We start from the raw sequence: 19300 nt of genomic DNA on the forward strand, positions 1-19300 counted from the left end.
TACTAACATACCCAGACACACACGCCAACATACCCAAAGACTCATGTTCACACATTAACATACCCAGACACACACATTAACCTACCCCAAGACGCATGTTCACACACTAACATACCCAAAGACATGTATTCACACACTAAAAAACCCACACGCATACACTCGCTATCATACCCGACACACACATACCCAGTAAGACAAATTTTTACACACTAACATACCTACACTACCATACCCACAAACATACCCAAAGACACATGTTCACACACTGACTTATCCCCACACACACATGCTAACATATCCAGACACACACACTATCATACCCAAAGACACATGCTCACAAGCTAACATACCCACACATACACTATATGGACAAAAGTATTTGGAGACCTGGCCATTACACCAACAGACTTTTATGACATCGCATTCTAAATAAAAAGACATCAATATGTAGTTGGTCCCACCTTTGCAACTGTAACAGCTTCCATTTTTCTGGGAAGGCTTTCCACAAGATTTAGTTTTTTTTTATCCCTACTCCCGGAACATGCTTCAGTCTATCTCATCGAGGGCAATTGGAGGTGGTGGTACCGCTGCAGATCTCATGCGGGCTACACCTTGATGTCCAGTGGGCCGTGTGTTGGACGCCTGTGTCATAGGGTATTTCTGAAGCATAACTTAAAAGTGGCATCAATGGTTAGAGAATTACCATCAGCTTTCATTCTGTACACATATATGTTTTCTATATCCAGTAAAGAAAATATATTTCATTTGAATTTGTTGTTTATTGGAGAACATTTTATGTAATGAGTCCACAAAGAATAGACTTCACGAAATAAGTTAGCAAACCTTTCATGTTGTTGTAGTTGGAAATTCTTTGAAGAGATGATTGAACCATATCGTCTACACGAGAGCTCCAAAGATGTACCCACTGCCGAAAAAATAAGACGAGAAAACCCATGGAAAATTACAGACTCAGAGTTGGAAATGTTCAAAGAGAAGGTATAAACATATCAGCAACAACAAAAATTATCAAATACAATGCAAGTCTTTATGGTGTATGTGGGATTGGCAGCCCTGAAGGGTGGCGGTATCTAGAATAATATTCATGGATACTATTCATCAACAGTTGCTCAATGATGTCTGTGGAAGGATACAATTTTGTATACATGATAACGCTTGTTCATCTATTGGAAAGCAGAGAGAAGGAGATTTACGCTCTTAAAACATTGTAGGTTAGTTCCAGGAAACATACCAATCCATACAAAAATATTTCCACAATATTTTGCAAAGTTGGAGGACATATATTTTGCAGCAAAGAAATGTATTTGCCTGTAGCATTTTTATATCCTAAAGGTTAAATGTAGAATACTAATAATGCTGATTATAGGTAGCCTGCAAGGATCAGGAGTGATATTTTATTACCAAATTATATATGGCAATGTACATGTTTCAGTTTTTTATTAATACAAATGCATACAGCTGTATTCCCCCAAGAGAAAATGTCTGCCATCTGAAGAGGAAAGGAAGCCTTTCAGGTCCCAAAAGCTTATGTAATCAAAGCTTGGTATAATTAATAAAATATCTGATGTTTATTCACAGAGTTACCGCCAAGTCAGACTTAATGAGCTGTTACAGGAAAATTCTCGATCAGCTAACCTCATTGTTCTGTAAGTATGACCTATACCTTACAGGTTGGGAGGTGAATTTTCTTATGATTGTTTTAAAAATACTTTTATGAAAGAATTGGATACTCTGTTATGAATAATGGTAGAAACTGCTCCATTTTTAAAGTTTTTTAGAGTTGCAAGGTAATTATTCTTTAAGCAAATTTGTGAAACGTCTGGGGTTCTGCATTTCTATGTTGAAGAAGTAGCTGAAATATGGGGTGAACATATTGCTCCAATTGGGGGTGGCTTTTGATAAGAGTGGTGGAATGCTAAACAAGAAAGGTGAAGGATATCTTTGATATAGTACTCCATGTTTGTTTTCTTTTTAATCACTGTATGCGGTTGACACATCACTAATAATTATTCTACTGATTTTTTTTTCTTTGTATTATACAGAAGCCTCCCCATTGCAAGAAAAGGAACAGTATCAGATCATCTTTATATGGCATGGGTAGAAATCCTGTCTAAAAATCTTCCTCCTGTGTTGCTGGTTAGAGGAAATCACAAAAATGTCCTAACTTTCTATTCTTAAAGTTCTACACCTGTCGAAAAAAAAATGTTTTTGAGTTAACCGCTTAGCGTGCATAACTTTCAATGTATTAATTGAAGTCTTTGACAATATATACAAATTCAATATATTATAATACCAAACGTACATCTGTTTGTGGTACAAAAAATGCAAATTTATGGTTAAATTCAAATATGAAAATCATTATCAATAAAGAAAATATTTATTTAAACAATCCAATTGCTGATGAGCTAATTGTAATAATATGCAGACATAATAGAAAAAAAATACTGTTTCTAGGATATATATAATTGTGAATTTAAAATATTACAATGATCTGCACATAAATGTTTCTTTTTTTAGTGACCATCTTCATGTCTATTGCACTCTGAATGTATTTTTTTTTTAAAGATAAAATGTTCTTTCGAAAACCAATCTTTTTGATTAGGAGTGAGAATATTTTGAATGCTTTTAAAAAGAAATAAATATATTAAACATTTATTGAGCTGTTTATTACTTACTTAGTCTGCATGCTTCATTTATGACAAGCTTTTTGTTCTCAGCTTCTTTTATTATTACTATACTTTGCTCTGATCTGCTAGGTTTGGGTATAGCACACTGTCCTGCTTTCAATTCCATCTGGGAAATCAATAAGCACAATAAAATATGTAATTGAAGATATATCTCGTATACAAAACACTGCAGTTCATTACTTACCAGAATATAGAATAATGGAATTAGATTAGCTTTCATTTTGTACTACAAATACAAATGACATAGTGAGCTCAAAGTATGTAGCGTTTCACATTCTTGCACATTACCTATGGCTACACAACCTGTTTTGTCCCGTAGGCAGTGGTGCTGATGGGTTTTTTCTACCCTCTGGTGCACATTGGACATCATATCGTTATGGGAGTATTTGTATGGTTAATTTATACCATTAAGTTATTTATTTGAATAGTGTTGTTGGGTTTATGGTCTAATAAGAACCTGAGATCAGGGTCTATGGAGATTTCTTCCTCCCCCTCTTGTATTGCAGTATCTATGTTAAACAGGGTATACTAGTGATTATGGCATCGCTGGGGACTTTAATTATGACGCAGGACTAGATATAGGTACCAGTGCAAAAGTACCATGAGCTGCTGTAATGATACTGATGAAATCAGTCCCTGGCAGCTGGATATGAAATGCTCCTGTTTGACGGAGGAGTACTTTCCATCCATTTATCATTTACCATTATTGTGTTTGTGTTTTGGTCCATTCATAGTAACTTGGCATTTTTCTAGTTGGTGTTCTACATAGTTAAAAATGTTTGCCAGGACATAAATAATCATAATCCTTGAATATAATACAGTTGTTTAGAATTGGAATTAGATATGGGCCTGGTGCTCAGTACTTATATGGTACCTTTTGGTTTGCATTTTTACATGTTTTTCCATGTTTCAACATTATTAACCAGTTAAATTGGTTTACATTGTCAGTGGTAATATATGGAATAGTCAGTAACAGTCCAATCTCCAAGGGAAAAAGTCCAAGAGAAAATCGCACCCCATCTCAAAGGCTATTCTTATTTGGAGATTATCAACCTCTTGCAGTCACCAGCGCCACTGTGGGAGAGTTTGCCTCTTGCAAGATGGTGCCACCTACCGTGTTTCCCCGAAAGTAAGACAGTGTCTTACTTTCTTTTTATCCCTAAAAGCCCCACTATGTCTTACTTTCGGGGTATGTCTTATATTGGAAAAAAATTGAGAGTGATGGGAGTTATGATGTACTTTTAGAGCATAATTAGATCATGAAAAAGACATTGGAAATGGTACAGCATAACACCCATCACTCTCACACACTTACCAATCAACACACATACCAATCCACACACATACCAATCCACACACATACACCAATCCACACGTATACCAATCCACACACATATACACCAATCCACACGTATACACAAATCCACACACATATACACTAATCCACACACATATACCAATCCACACACATATACACCAATCCACACACATATACACCAATCCACACACACATACACCAATCCACACACACATATACACCAATCCACTCTCACTTAATGCTTTCCTACCTTTCCTTTCTTCTTTCAGCTTCTTTTCCTCCTCTTCGCTCCTCTTCTTCAGTTCTTGTCTCCTTCCGGGTCAGAGGGCACGGACAGCGGTGGGCGCGGCTTCAGTGTTGTGCGCCGGGATCTGACAAGAAACCCCGGCGCACAACAGCTGTTGCCGCGCAGATCACAAGGGAGCGGTATCGGAGGTCATTAACAGACCTCCGGCTCCCTTGAGTGATTTTAAGCCGGGTTGAACCCGGCTTAAAATCACTCAAGGGAGCCGGAGGTCTGTTAAAGACCTCCGATACCGCTCCCTTGCGAGCCTGCTCCTCCAGCAGCGGACATTACTGTCCGTCTCTGGAGGGGTGCCGGGTGCCGCAGGTTGGCACCCCCTGGAGTGTGGCGCCCTGTGCGGTCGCACACCCCAAAGGTCGGCCCTGCTCTAAGGGGCCGGCCTTAGGGGTCTGCGGCCGCACAGGGTTTAAATAAAAACATCGGGGGTTTTTTTCAACTTTATTTAACATCCTCCATGTTAAATAAAGTTAAAAAAACTTTATTTAACATGGAGGATGTTAAATAAAGTTAAAAAAAAACCCCGATGTTTTAATTTAAATCCTGTGCGGCCGCAGACACGTAAGGCCGGCCTTGGTGGGGACTTCCCGGCCCCTTAGAGTGGCGGACCCGGCAAATCCCCCGTGTTTCCCCGAAAGTAAGACATATGTCTTACTTTCGGGGTACGGCTTATATTAGCCGACCCCTCTGAAACCCCCGATACGTCTTACAATCGGGGGTGTCTTACTATCGGGGAAACACGGTATTAACAAAAAGTTCTCAAGAGGCTCCATGCAAGTCAATGGAGCCCAGCTTACTAATCACAATGTGATCAGTAAATAAAAAATAGTTTAAAAAATAAATAAAAACCTGGTAACATGTAAAAATTATTTTCCTACTGATATCGACATCAGGGGAACCATCCAGTTCCAAGAAAAAAAATTTAAAAAGTAAAAAAAAATACAATATGTATTAAAAGTTTATTTTTATTAGAAAGTCCTAAAATTAGTGCTATATCTTAACAAAAGTCCTTGCATGGAAAGAGTTAAAATACTGGCATTTTAAATTAACTGGGGTGTCTAATTTTAAAGAATGTATGATTTAATTGGGTAAATCGAATTGGTCAGGTTCAAAGATGTCCCAAAAATAGGTCAGACTGACCAGATGTTGAAATTCCCCCCAAAATGCACACTTTGCAAAGCTTGGCTGCCTAATAGGACACGGGGCAGAATTGTCAAAATTCGAATTTTATAAATGCACACAACACCCGACAAACCCATGCATGAATAATATCACTGTACTCAGGAGATGATGCTGAAAACATATGGGATTGTTGTGTGACAGTGACATATACCAGAGTGGTAAATTCATACCTTAAGTAAAATGTGTGTGAAAGAAATGCAAACAAATAAATAAAATGACTACAACTTTGACTATGACTGGTAGTCGAATTAGTGCCTGAATATTGTTAAAATACCAGTATACCCTGGGGTGTCTAGTTTTCAAGCATATGGTATGATGGGGGTAAATTGAATTAGCTGGCTTCAGTGATGTCCAAATTAAGACATGGGGCAGACTTTTCAACATGTCAAAATTCCCAGTGGAAAAACTGAATTGTACATGTCCCAAATGTGGCCTATAATGGTAGTCGAATTAGTGCATGGAAATACTAGCATTTGAAATATCCTAGGGTGTTTAGTTTTCAAATTCATATGGTTTAATGGGGATACATTGAAGTGGTTAGCTTCAAAGATGTACCAAATAGGTTTTTTTTTTTTTTTTTTAAAAATGGTTTTGAAATACAAAAAATCTACTTGTACTTATTGCTCTATAGCATGCAAAAAAAAAATAAAAAAAAATAAGCCAACGTGAAAACATTGGGTATTTTTTTAAAGCACAAATTGTAGAATCCATTTAGCTGGTTTTTTATTAGCTCAGAAAAAGTCCTTGTTTTCTCAACTTTTTACCATATTTTATATGTTCTTGTAGTAAATAATATGATGAAATTAAAATAATGGTATCTAAAAAAAGGTATCTTTCTTGTCCTGAAAATTACAGCTGAGCACGAGCACCACAGAAATGTTAAAACAGCCATTGTCACAAAGGGGTTAAATCAGCTCTCAGGGTATCCAGACTCCACTGGGCTATGAATAGTTCTTCTTGTTCCTGATGTCTGCGACTATAAACAGTCCTAAGAGGTGGTCGGTATTCATTAGCTCCCCCTTTAACCCCTTCGCGACCTTTGCCGGTTCAGGACCGTCATGACATGAAGGTCGCTAAATGACCTTTGACGGTCCTGAACCGTCATAAAATTAAATAAGCTTAGAAAGTGATCAACGATCACTTTCTTCGCTTAAACGGCGTTACTGTAATGCCTCGATGTCGAGGCATTCAGTAACGCCGAGATCGGCATCGGGGGCCATGTCTGGCCCCTCCCCGGGGCGTCAACAGCCGCCATACATTGTATGGCGGCGGACGCCCGTTTTAAAAGCGTTTAGGAGGCGATCGACGATCGCCTCCTAAACTTAAATGGTGTCGCTGGAATGCCTCGATCAGGAGGCATCCAGCGACACCAAACACTTACCTTTGGATGGGCTGTGACCGCTGCCGGTGATCTTCGCCATCAATCGAGATGGCGGCGGCCCGGGAAAATAAACAATAAAGATAAAAGAGTTAGCTAGACGGTCTCCAGACCCTCTAGAGAACTCTGGCTCCACTTGCAGGTTGAATACAGGTACTGCATTCAACCATGCAAGTCAATGGAACCCAGCTTTCTAATCACTATGTGATTAGTAAAATATAAAAAATAAAAATAAAAAAAAAAAAAATGGAAAAAAATTAAAAAAAAATGTGCTAACATTTAAAAATAATTATGCAGTGATGTCACTAGATGAACCATCCAGTACATTGCAAAATGTGTAAAAAAATTATAAAAAAAGTATTAAAAAAATAAAATAAAATAAAAAAATAAAGTTTATTATTTTGAGCAAGTGCTAAAATTTCTCAAAAATCTCAACAAAGAGTTAAAATAAAAGCACTTCAAATACCCAAGGGGTGTCTAATATATAAAAAAAATGGCTGATGGGGTAAATTGGAGTGGCCAAGCTCAAAGATAGGGCATAGGTACAGACTGACCAAAATGGAGAAAAAAAGCGCACTTCCCAAATGTGGCATTTTAAATCTCAAACAACCCGACAAACCCATGCATGTCGGGTATCACTGCACTCAGGAGATGTTCCTGAACACATATTGGGGGGTTGTTTCACAGTGACATATACCAGAACCTGTATATCTATAACTAAAGTACAATTTGTGTGAAAAAAAAAAAAAAAAAATACTATTACAAAGTTTGACAAAGTGTAGTTCTATAATTGGTGCATGGAAAGGGTTAAAATAACAGCATTTGGAATACCCTGGGGTGTCTAGTTTTCAAAAATATATGGTTTGAATGGGTTAAATTGAGTTAACCCGCTTCAAAGATATTCCAAAGAGGAGATGGAGGCAGAATGACCAAATGACCACCTGGATTACGCATGCCCCAAAAGTAGCCTTTTACCAGCCAAACATTCTGACAAACCCATGCATGTGGGGTATCGCTGTACTCAGGAGATGTTCCTCAACACATATTGGGGGGTTGTTTTACAGTGACATATATCAGGACCTGTATATCTATAACTAAAGTACAATTTGTGTGAAAAAAAAATAAAAAAAATTACTATTACAAAGTTTGACAAAGTGTAGTTCTATAATTGGTGCATGGAAAGGGTTAAAATAACAGCATTTGGAATACCCTGGGGTGTCTACTTTTCAAAAATATATGGTTTGAGGGGGTTAAATTGAGTTAACCGGCTTCAAAGATCTTCCAAAGAGGAGATGTAGGCAGACTGACCAGATTTGTTAAAAAAGATTTGGAAATCATAAAACGCTGCTTGTACTTATTGCCCTATAACGTACAAAAAACAGCAAAAAAACATAAAAACATTGGGTATCTCTAAACTCAGGACAAGTAGTAGAATCTATTTAGCTAGTTTTTTTACTTGCTTTTTTAGGTGAGTAAAAGATTTTTCAAATAAAAGTCATAAAATGTGTTTTTTTTCAATTTTTCACCATGTTTTTTTTATTTTTTTTATAGTAAATAAGATGATACGATCAAAATAATGGTATCCGAAGAAAGCCCATCTTGTCCTGAAAAAAACAATATATAACTTATGTGGGTACACTAAATGGGTGAGGAGAAAATTACAGCTGAACACAAGCACCACAAAAGTGTCAAAACAGCTGCGGTCCCACAGGGTACAAAACGAAAAATGAGCCCGGTCCTTAAGGGGTTAAAGCACGTTGTTTTGCCACTGAATCCGACTGGTTGCCCCTTCTTTATCAGATCTGGCTGCTCTTAGAACCAATCCTTTTAGAGGCAAAGCCAATCCATCTTTCCATACATTCCTGACACCAGCATTTTTTTTCTGTCTGTACCATTGTAAACAAGATATGCGGTGTCACGCACGCACACTACTCCAAGTGGGCATGTGACTTACTTTGGAGGTAAGAGGGTTGAAAAATCTGTCTATGTTAGACCAGAAAATAATGATTAAAAGTCCAGCTTACACACCACCCACTTCTTCCACTCTAAATAATGCTGCCACCGCACCAAAAATGGTTAAAACACTGATTAATATACTGTTACTGAGTAACTTAAGAAGGGTACCCAAACATACAATTTTGCCAAGCATCTATGCAGGATTATTAGGAAAGTCTCTTCAGGGTAAATGTGGTTCTGATACCAGACAAAGGCACGAACTTAATAAATGAATGATTTATTGTGAAATAAAAAAATATTCACAGCGTATATTTGTATAATAAGGGATGTAACAACAAGTGGTTACAAATTACAAACTGCTTAAAAATAAGAGGGAGAAATAAATGACATAAATTCTCCTTACAGAAACACTCAAGATCTGCCCCAAGAAAGCTTTGATAGTACATGATAACCCAAAACAAGTTATACTTGAGCTCCCCAGTGAATTCAAAAAAATTATACCCTATATTATTCATTAATGTTTGGATCAGTCCCGGCTAGACTTGTGCAATTGTTTTTGTGCCGAATTTTAACGAAACAACAAACTAACAAATAACGAACCAACAAATGCAACATTGGACGAAAGAAACGAAAAACGAATGTGAGCAATATGAAAATCTTCGTTCATTCGGTCACCGTGGCCACCATTTTAACTATACTAAGATGAGGGACATTGAGTGAGCAAATCTTCATTTGTCCAATGGCTGTGCTGCATCTTTAAAAGAAAAAAAAAGCAGGCTAGTAACGAAGAGAGCCTATATAAAAGCAGGGGATCCATAATTACCGTATTTGCTCGATTATAAGACAAGTTTTTTTTCCAAGCAAATGCTCGTCTTATAATCGGGGTCGTCTTATAATCAGACCTCAAATAGGTCTGACTATGAGACGACTAAGATCCAGATCCCACGCAACTGCAGGGGACCTGGATCCTCCTGTCCCCCCCCACTTACCGGTGCTTCTGAGTCCCTGGTGTGTAGCCGGGGCAGCGTGTAGATGTCTATGCGATTCGCGTAGACAACTTACGCTGCAGCCGGAAGGAGGTGTGGCTAGCAGCGGGGGTTGTCTGTGTCCATCGCGCAGACCTTCCCTGGCTGTCAGAGATCAGAGTTCCCGGCACCGGTACGGCACCGGCGCGGGGAACTCTGATCTCTGACAGCCGGAGAAGGTCTGCGCGATGGACGCAGACAACCCCTGCTGCTAGCTACACCTCCTTCCCGCTGCTGCGTAAGTTCTACACGCTGCCCCGGCTACATGACAGGGGAGTCAGAAGCACCGGTAAGTTGGGGGGGCGGGGGAGTGTTAAATGGGGGCATAAGGCATTTCTGGAGGCAGAGTGCTCTAGGAAATGCCTTTTAACCCCCTTAATGCCACTTTGCCTCCAGAAATGCCTTTTTAACTCTCTATACGCCATTCTGCCCCATAATATGCCTTTTAACCCCCCTAATGCCAGAGTGGCATGTAGGGGTATAAGGCATTTCTGGAGGTAGAGTGGCACATAGGGGGTCAAAAGGCATATCATGGAGCACAGTGGCATATAGGGTTAAAATGCATATCATGGGGCACAGTGGCATTTAGAGGGTTAAAAGGCATTTTATGGGGCACAGTGGCATATAGGGGGTATAAGGCATTTCTTGGGCAGATGTGCATAACTGGGGGGCAGGTGTGAAAATAGAAGGAAATAAAACCAAAATATTTTTCTCAATCATAGCTTTTATTAAAAAAATAGTTTACATGAATTAACATTTACTGGTAAAACTTTTTTCCTATAGGGTCGTCTTATATTCAGGCTTTTTCTTTTTTTCTTAAATTAATATTCAGATTTGGGGGGTCGTCTTATAATCGAGCAAATACGGTACATAATTCCGTTATATTTCGTTTTAATGTGCATAATGTGGGCAATCCAAATATATTTAAAATGAGCAGGAGGTATGCCTCCCTTGATCCATATTAATATAGATATTGTGATGGGACGCCCTGTACCCCGACTGGGTACTCCCGCAAAGCTGCTCTTCCTTCCTCGGAAATACCAGCGGTTAACCCCTTCAGTGCCAGACAGAACCAGCATCGTAAATAGGGATGCAGCTTTCACCGGAGCTGTGTTGACGCTGGGACTAGTCAAAGCTTAGTGTATTCAGCACATGTACTGTCCTGAAAAGGATTTATTACAGCAATGTTGAGGTCAAAACGGGACCTTTTTATTGAAAACACACCGTTATTTAAACAGTACAAGGGGGTAATTCACATACAATTGTAACAGCAAAACACACATAGTTCGCCATCAGTCCCTCCTTTCCACTCGGGCCACCTCAGCCCAGTAGGGGGTCGCTATTGTAGTCTGTAGGGAAGAAGGTAAACACGGGGGTTCCTTGATTTCTGGCTGAAACTGGCTGGATATCAAATCTTGGTGCAAATACTGGCCATGGACGTCTCTGTCCTGTAAGACCTCACCCGATGGAGAGTAACACCCCACACATAAAACCCCTTCCCAAAATGCAGGTGTCCCAAATCTGTGTCTGTAGGGGGTCTCTTGTGACCGTAGTGCTCAGAAGAGGGAGATTAGTTTTTTGTGTTTTCTTTACTGTCACAGGTAACCAAGTGTGCAGCACCAATCCCAATTTGGGCCTGACACTCAAAAGGAGAGAAAAAAAAAAATCTGTGTTCCCATTGCATATGCATCTGCAGTGGGCCACCTAGAAAGGTATGGGGGGGTGCCTTTGAAATCCTCAGGGGATGTGCTTCCAGAGAATATACTTTGTGGGAGTTATTTTGGTGGTTAGGGTTAGTTTCACCACCAAAAAGCTTGAGGTGCACCATCCTGGCTCAACTGTAATCACACACACTCATTCATTTGGGGGTCTCTTGTGACTATGTAAAGCTGACATACCACACATGGTATCTACATGCTCAGAAGTGGGACATTACTTTTTTGTGTTCTCTTTCATGTTCCAGGGAGCCCAGCATGCAGCACCCATCCCAAAAAGGTAGAACAAAAATCTAAAACTCCTGTGTTTCTGTTGGATTTGTGGTTGCCGTGGACCACCTAGAAAGGTAAGTGGGGTAAGGTAAGTGGGATGTTGAAATCTTCATGGGGTCTACCTTTACAGAATATGTAGTTTTATGGGATTAACTTGAACTGTGTCTCAACTGAGATATGACCTCAGTGGAGTGATCTGTCAGAATTCCAACTTTGAAACCTGAAATACGCCGTTTTTTTCTTTGTCCAATTTTGACCCCACAACACCTGAAAAACATGACTAAACCATGCATGTGGGGTGTTGTGGTATTCAAGAGTGTTACTGAATACCTTTTTTTGTTCTTTCACACAGCTCTAGACAACTAGAGCTGTCTAGTTGCTGAACATATGCAGTTTATGGGGTTTTAAAACAAGATGTGGACCTTGCAGAGTAACCTATCAAAAATTCCAAGTTTGAAAACTGAAATACACATTCCAATTTTGTCCCCAAAACGCCAGAAAAAAAAAATTACCCATGCATGAGGGGTATTGAAGTACTAAAATAAAAGCTAATTTTGTGCACACTTAGAAAGAAATGTACTGAAATACTGTGTATGGATATAACGTATATATCCATATGTACGTTATGTATATATATGTATATATATATATATATATGTATATATATGTATATATATATATGTATATATATATATATATATATTACTGCAATGTTTGACAGAGATCAGCACTGAAGCTGTTAAATAAAGTGTTAAAATCTCCCAAGTAAAATACTGGGTCAACTTAAAAAAAAATAAAAAATCTTTGGTTCAGCAGTTTTACTTTTTCTAGATGCTATTTGGGCCCAACCCTCAGTATATCACATTTCTAAAAAAAAATCGTTTGGAAACAGCGATGCGTGTCATTTATATTTAACCCTGTGGCTACCAAGTTATTTCGAAACTCAGGACAAAAACCTAAACTTTTTCCATTTGCACAGGCTTTGTGTAGTTTTATAGGCAAACCTGTGAAAAAAATAGGTTTTTACTATTTTTTTATACTAAGTGATGGCTTAATTATTTCAAAACCATATACTTATATATAACACGAGTACACATTGTTCACAGTTGAATAAAGACAGCAAAATCTTGAAAACGTGTTTTTGATTTTGGGAAAGGTTGCGAAATAACCTTTTATTAATAAGGGGTTAAAATACTTTGGCATGTGAACTTTAACAAAATAGCTACTAATCGTTTATTGACATTAAGCAATATATATTAATACCTACTTGATACACGGTAAAGCTACCAGTGTTTTTTCAGCGCTGTGACTAGTATAAATATGTAAGGAGGGAGGCCGTTTATCGCAGGCTGACGACGCAGCTCGCCAAGGATAATGGCCGCTCGCTGCTGCATTTCTCTCAGGACTAGAGTATTGTGTAATTTACCCTTCATCCTAAAGAAGCCAGTTCTTCTCGCACGGACACTGTGTCACGCCAAGCGAGGTAAATGTTTTAGGGCACTAGGCTAGAAGGACACGCACTGTGGAGAAACAAAGGGATATAGCAAAGAGTATCTTTAATAATTAAGCGTAGGCCGCACTGCCTTGTAGGAATAGACATTTCGGTCAGGTCTATGCAACGCATGTACATCCTAACAATGTATTTCTGCAGCGAGTGGTGCGCGGCGGCCGCACTCCGTATCCGAACTCAAAACGCTGAACCCACTCAGCGTTTAACTACTTCCCGTTCAATGCACCGGCGGCGTCCACCGCCTCCGATGCCATAGTTTCTGTGCGGTACCTCAAGCGGGTGTTATTTTACGGGGCGTGTGTAATGAGGAAGGGGGTTTGGCGCGCAGGGGGTCAGCTCGGGATGCTATTGGCTACGCGCGCTTTACTTGGCGCGCGAATTCTGACTTTTTTTTTGTGTTTCTGTTTTTAATAATGCCGGTGTCTGCTGTGTCTACCTCTCCCTCCAAACGGTCCAAACAAGATGTCCCCGAAAACCGGTTGCCTCTGCTCAGGTTCGCGAAGCTGTCAGAGAATGCTTTTACCCCCACCAGAGGATCAGTCCGGGCGGCGGGGTATGATCTATACAGGTAACACACAGTGTTTGTATGTATACATGTCGCTCTGTCATGCCTTTTTCCCTCCTGTAGCGGAGTTTTACATGAAGGAAGTGCGTCGGCTTGAAGCCTCTTGCTGTTGTGAGAGTTATAAAGTGTAAAGGGCAGTTACTCCTCACATGTAGTTAACCTTTACCTGTCTGGTACGGGTGTAGTGCTTCACACATTCTTTTGACATTTGGGTCTATTGCCTGAAAAGGGGGGGAATCTCCTGTAAACTGGCCCGTTGACTGACTATACCATATTGACACGGGTGATGTTTTTCTTCAGAGGTTTGTAATGTATTCTCAGTAGAAACTTTTTTTTTTTTTTTTTTTTTTAATTCTTAGTGCATATGACTATATAATTCCATCAATGGACAAGGTGGTGGTGAAAACAGATATACAGATTTGTGTTCCCTCAGGCTGTTATGGAAGAGTGGGTAAGTTAAATGTGCATGTGTTCATTTACTCAATTTTCTGTTAGGGTTATTACCTTTTTTATGTAAAAATGTTTCAGATATCACAACGCATACGGTTATTTTCATTGAGACGTACTGGCCGTTCATAACTGCACTGAGACCCTATTAGGGTCTCAGCCACACTGATGCAAACTCAATACAAACAATGTTTCAACACACTAATGTAATGTCACACTGTAACAGCGCTTACCATTCGGCCGCACTGGCGTATGCCCACTGGCTCTCGGCCGCACTGATTATAACTTGCACTGGCCACCATTAACCATTCTGGCACATTTTCATGCATTTGCCAACTACTTTAAATGCACATCACTCTCAGCCACTCAAGGTGCATCAGTAATTAAAGTTTTTATCGCTTGCATACCTTTTTATAAAAGCTAAAAGTTAGATATACTTCAGCAATCATATACACTTTAATGCATATGATAGCAGAGCATCGCCTTCTGTTTTACCGCCCTTTTAGTTCATGCAAAGGGATTAACCCTTTCAGGGCTGGACTTTTTTTAAACCATATGTTAATGCTCTAAATGAAAGTGATGCCTTTAGTAAAAAAACAATTCAGTTGTATATGCTTGTCTCTCATATTAATCAACAAAGAGTTCAAATAAAAGCCATGTAAAATAATGCTTTCCATGCTTTTCAGCTCCCCGGTCGGGCTTGGCTGCAAAGTACTTTATTGATGTTGGAGGTAAGTAGACTTTTACTGTTACAATTTCACAAAGTAAACCAGGAATTCTTGGTAATATATAGTAACAGTGTGGCTGATCTACGTGAAGGCCTTTACTGTGTATCTTTAATTGCACCCCATTGTATCTAATTTTCTGTAATGTGGCATTTGGAGCTTATGTAGAAGCAACCTCATGTGTTTAATATCCTTAGTTTTAAACCAATGACTTAAAACTCTGGTCTGAACGCCAGTTTAAATCTATAGACTTTTATTGGGGGCTGCTATGTTAATGCACCATAAAATCATCTGTGTTTGGTTATGATGTATACATCTGACAAGCATTCAAAAGATTGATATCACTCAGACACTTCCACAACACTGTGTCCAAACATAGGTTTACAGAGACGCACAACTCGGCAATCAAAGATTGTCCCCGAGACAAGAATATGTTGTACAGACTTCATGGTGCCCATGCAAAAGATATAACTCATGGCACCCTGTTATTCCCACAACACAGACGTGCACATAGTCAAGAACACAACTTGGCGTTCACACAAAAGAACTAGGTGCTCAGGAATGGGCAATCTCCCATCCTCCAGACCGCTCTGCCAAATCCTGACAGTCGGCAGAGATGTCCGTATTTAATCCTGACACACCATAAAGGGACTGCACAGAGCTGTATCCGAACAATCCATTGCCTTCAGCTAGGAAAGCCGCATGTGCAGTACTGTGCTGTGTCAGGATGCGACAAACGCCTTCGCTGGTCCACCAATTGAATGCTTGGTAGTTTTTTTTTGTTTGTTTTTTTTTTACCGCATACGTTGTTGGGAAAGAGAGAATATGTAACGTACAATTCCTATAAAGCTGTGTGCATCTTTGGCATCAGGGCAAGTTCCCCAAATATTCATGTAGAAGTAGGAACATAAGAAATGGTAAACTAACAGTAATAAAGGAAATGGGGGAGAATCAAAACCGTACATCCACCTTCCATGATACTTGGTAGATGGAAAAGATTGCATCCTGATTAAGGAGATCTCCCAGACCTAAAGGGCAAATGTTGAGACATTTTTTGATGGCGTGACTGAGAAACCCATTAAGGACTAAATCTTGTGGCTATTCAGAAAGGGACAGTGTCCCAGGCAAGATATTAAAGAATGCATAATTAAGTACTTTTTAAACCGGGGTGCCTTCAGACCTTCCTCTATGGTCTGACTTAGCAGGAAAACTCGTAGGGGTCACCCTTCAGATTGCTTGCTGAGCCAGTGCTTGAGTTTACTGCTGGTAAGTATACCGTGTCAGGAAATGTTTACCGATCTGAAAACACAAACCTAAAAATTTTCCGTGCAATGACTTTTATTACTCCATAGTGAATGTGGGGAAATGAATCTGCTTAATAATAAAATAAGGTAACATGTTTCTCAACCTCTGTTAACTTTCACCATGTTTAATCTTTATAGCTGGTGTTATTGATGAGGATTACAGAGGAAACGTAGGAGTGGTTTTATTTAACTTTGGAAAGGACACCTTTGAAGGTAAGTAGTTTGCAGTTAATTGCTTATTCTGGCCCACTGAATAGTTGTGTTGTCCTTGAAAAATAGTTTATGCACCTTTTTTATGTAGAATGTTTTGTTTTAGATGCATAATCAAACATTTACTATGAATAATACATTAAAATGAAAATGTTTAGAGTTTTATGCTCTAAAAAAAGTGTGGGTGTAGGGTTTATTTATTTTTATTTTTTTTTTTGTGTTGCTTTTGCCTCAGGTGCAAGGCAATCTACTGCGCAGAGAATTGCCAGATAGCTGCTTTCTTTGAGACAGCATGGAATGTCATGTTTTTTTTTTTTTTTATGGTGTTAAGATAACATGTAGTACATTGAAAGCCCTTAAAATTTGGTAAACCAAATCAAAAGTAGACAAAGCTTTTGAGGCCAATAGGCTACACAACCCAGCAGAAGGGGACCTGCTCTTTTATCATACAACTGCCACTATCTCAATGACATTTTTATGCTTCTTTTGCAGTCAAGAAAGGGGACAGAGTTGCACAGTTAATATGTGAACAAATAGTGTATCCTGAGCTTGATGAGGTCAAAGTAAGTTAATATGAATTCTGTCAGTAGTTTTTATGTTGGGCAGAATTGTCATTCTAGTTGCAGAAACGTAATGGATCTCGGTATATCTGTTAATCTGCTTCCACTCCTATTCAGACCACTGAATCTCATGCTTTTTATCAGCCACGCTACCGCCTCCCCTCAAACATCAGCCTGAGACTAGATGCTTGAGTGTAAAACCATGGACTCTGTTTACAGGGAAACACACAAGTATTTAAACAGTACAAGGGGGTAATTCACATACAATAGTAACAGCAAAACGCTCACCGTTCTCAAATAGGTCCCCCTTTGCATTCGACCTACCTCAGCCCAATAGGGAGTTGCTATTGTAGTCTTTGGGGAAGAGGGTAAACACAGGAGGTTCACTGACTTCAGGACGAAACCAACTGGATATCAGATCTTGGTGCAAATACTGGCCATAGAAGTCCCTGGCCTGACCCGATTGAGAGTAACGCTCCATATAAAAACCCCCTCCCACAATGCAGCTGCCAGAGTCAGAGTTCCAGTCTTTAGAGTCTCTGGTAATTGGGAAAACATGGCACTCTGTACCAGGCGGAAGTAGTAGTCATAATGGGCCCCTTGTACCCACCTCCCCAAAAACAGAACCCCTTCTTAGGCCAGGGCCCATAGTCTGTAGGGAGGAGGCTGACCCTCAGACTCCTCCAGGGCACAGAGACTTCCGTGACCGAGACCAATTTCCTTTTATTCTATGTAACTCCTTTATGGCATTCTTGCTATATTAAAAATTAGAGAAATGGGGACACTCTTAATGGTTACTTAGGATTCGTTTTCTGTAAGAGGAGAACAGTTCAGAAACATCCATCTCGCTTTTATTGCCATTGCAGTTGATCTCTGTTAATGACGTTCAGTCAGCACTTGCACCCTTATAATCCATTAGCACAGAGCCAGCACTTTTGGCTCCTGCTGACGACATAGACCCCAAACGCTATTACTTCCTAAGGTTGTTTGGGCTAGGTTCCTTGTGGTGTAAATGGTGAGGCCTAAGAGGTTACATGTTTGTAGTGGAATTATATTGTTTTATATAGGATTTTTTTTTTCTTCTGGTAAACATACTTTTTGTGTGCTGTGGTCTGCCACCTATTCTAAAGTCAGTACTGTATTGACAAAGGGGGTTTTAAAAAATGTAGATAGAAGATGAACTTAACTATACACAAAAATCAGCTACCGTGCCTGCAATTAAAGTATGTGGGTTTTGTGTTGTGATGCACTGGGGATTGGTGTAATAGATGCTGGCAGATTTAAATATATATATTTTTTTTTTCTTCCCCCATTTATAGATTTTAGATGATACAGAGCGTGGTGCTGGTGGCTTCGGCTCTACAGGTCAAAACTGAGCTACAAACTACGATTCTGTGTTTTATGTCTTTTTGTATTAAAAATGCTTATAATAAAGGTTTTTTTGTAATAAAACTGTTTGTTAATGTGAATAAGGAAATGATGGTAAATATATCACTCGTGTATCTTAGATTAACGAGGTTGTGTAGGAATGACCAGAACATTGTTCGTTGTTGTGAGTGTAGACTTGTAGCATAACATAGAGGTCCGTTTTTAAAATAGAAACATTTAAAAAAAATGTGTAATGTTATAGATATCCCTTAGATCACGGGTTTCCCTCAAACTCCGCATATTCGGTATGTGTAAAACCTGTAGGCTTACAATTACCTGCTATTACACTGCATAGTTCTGGTATTAGGACTACCTCCACCTAGTTCTGCTGCACACCTCTGGAGTAGCATATTGTTTACTGTTGCATATAGTAACAATCCATAGGTCTGCTCACTACACTACACCAAAAAAATTTACATTTGTTAACCCTTTAATGTCCACTGCCGATCCGGCACGTCACAAAAAACGGTCATTTAATGACCTGTGGCGTGCCTGACACGTCATTTCATTAAACAAGCTTAGAAAGTGATTTATGGTATATCTGCATCATGGGCCATACACTTTATGGCGGCTGACGCCCGTTTTTAGGAGGCGATCACCAATCGCCTCCTAAACTTCAATGGTGTTGCTGAAATACCTCTATCGTGAGGCATTCAGAGACACACCGAACACTCGCCCCAGGATGTGCTGTGAACGCT

The 19300-nt window shown here is 39.4% G+C and overlaps 2 protein-coding genes and 1 long non-coding RNA gene across 4 annotated transcripts in view; 2 read left to right on the plus strand and 1 right to left on the minus strand.

Annotated features, from left to right (window-relative positions):
* SLC12A1 (solute carrier family 12 member 1) overlaps positions 1-2673 on the plus strand; it is a 45351-nt gene extending 42678 nt beyond the window's left edge. For both annotated transcript variants that reach the window (XM_053462267.1, XM_053462266.1), the window contains exons 25-27: positions 861-996; positions 1597-1664; positions 2061-2673. In XM_053462267.1, the coding sequence (XP_053318242.1) occupies positions 861-996; positions 1597-1664; positions 2061-2196 (340 nt within the window). In that variant the 3' untranslated portion in view covers positions 2197-2673. The remainder of the gene's footprint in view (positions 1-860; positions 997-1596; positions 1665-2060) is intronic.
* On the minus strand, positions 369-13244 carry LOC128490410 (uncharacterized). Its single transcript, XR_008353946.1, has 3 exons — positions 13121-13244; positions 2694-2811; positions 369-925 (listed from the first exon to the last, which is right to left on the minus strand). It is a non-coding gene; the product is annotated as an uncharacterized LOC128490410 (long non-coding RNA).
* Positions 13213-18651, plus strand: DUT (deoxyuridine triphosphatase). Its single transcript, XM_053462268.1, has 7 exons — positions 13213-13336; positions 13826-13931; positions 14288-14379; positions 15062-15106; positions 16543-16617; positions 17107-17177; positions 18494-18651. Exons 1-7 carry the CDS (start codon positions 13228-13230, stop codon positions 18548-18550), a joined length of 555 nt encoding a protein of 184 aa, XP_053318243.1. The 5' UTR covers positions 13213-13227; the 3' UTR covers positions 18551-18651.
* Positions 18652-19300: the final 649 nt, after the last annotated feature.

Source organism: Spea bombifrons, chromosome 4 (assembly GCF_027358695.1).
Source record: "Spea bombifrons isolate aSpeBom1 chromosome 4, aSpeBom1.2.pri, whole genome shotgun sequence".
Classification (NCBI taxonomy): domain Eukaryota; kingdom Metazoa; phylum Chordata; class Amphibia; order Anura; family Pelobatidae; genus Spea; species Spea bombifrons.

Excerpts from the sequence above, each read along its gene's own strand:
- DUT (XM_053462268.1), top strand. The coding sequence starts at position 13,228 with ATGGCCGCTCGCTGCTGCATTTCTCTCAGGACTAGAGTATTGTGTAAT. Across the intron at positions 13,337-13,825 it reads ACTGTGTCACGCCAAGCGAG|ATGTCCCCGAAAACCGGTTG; the intron begins GTAAATGTTTTA and ends GGTCCAAACAAG. Across the intron at positions 17,178-18,493 it reads CTGAGCTTGATGAGGTCAAA|ATTTTAGATGATACAGAGCG; the intron begins GTAAGTTAATAT and ends CCCCATTTATAG.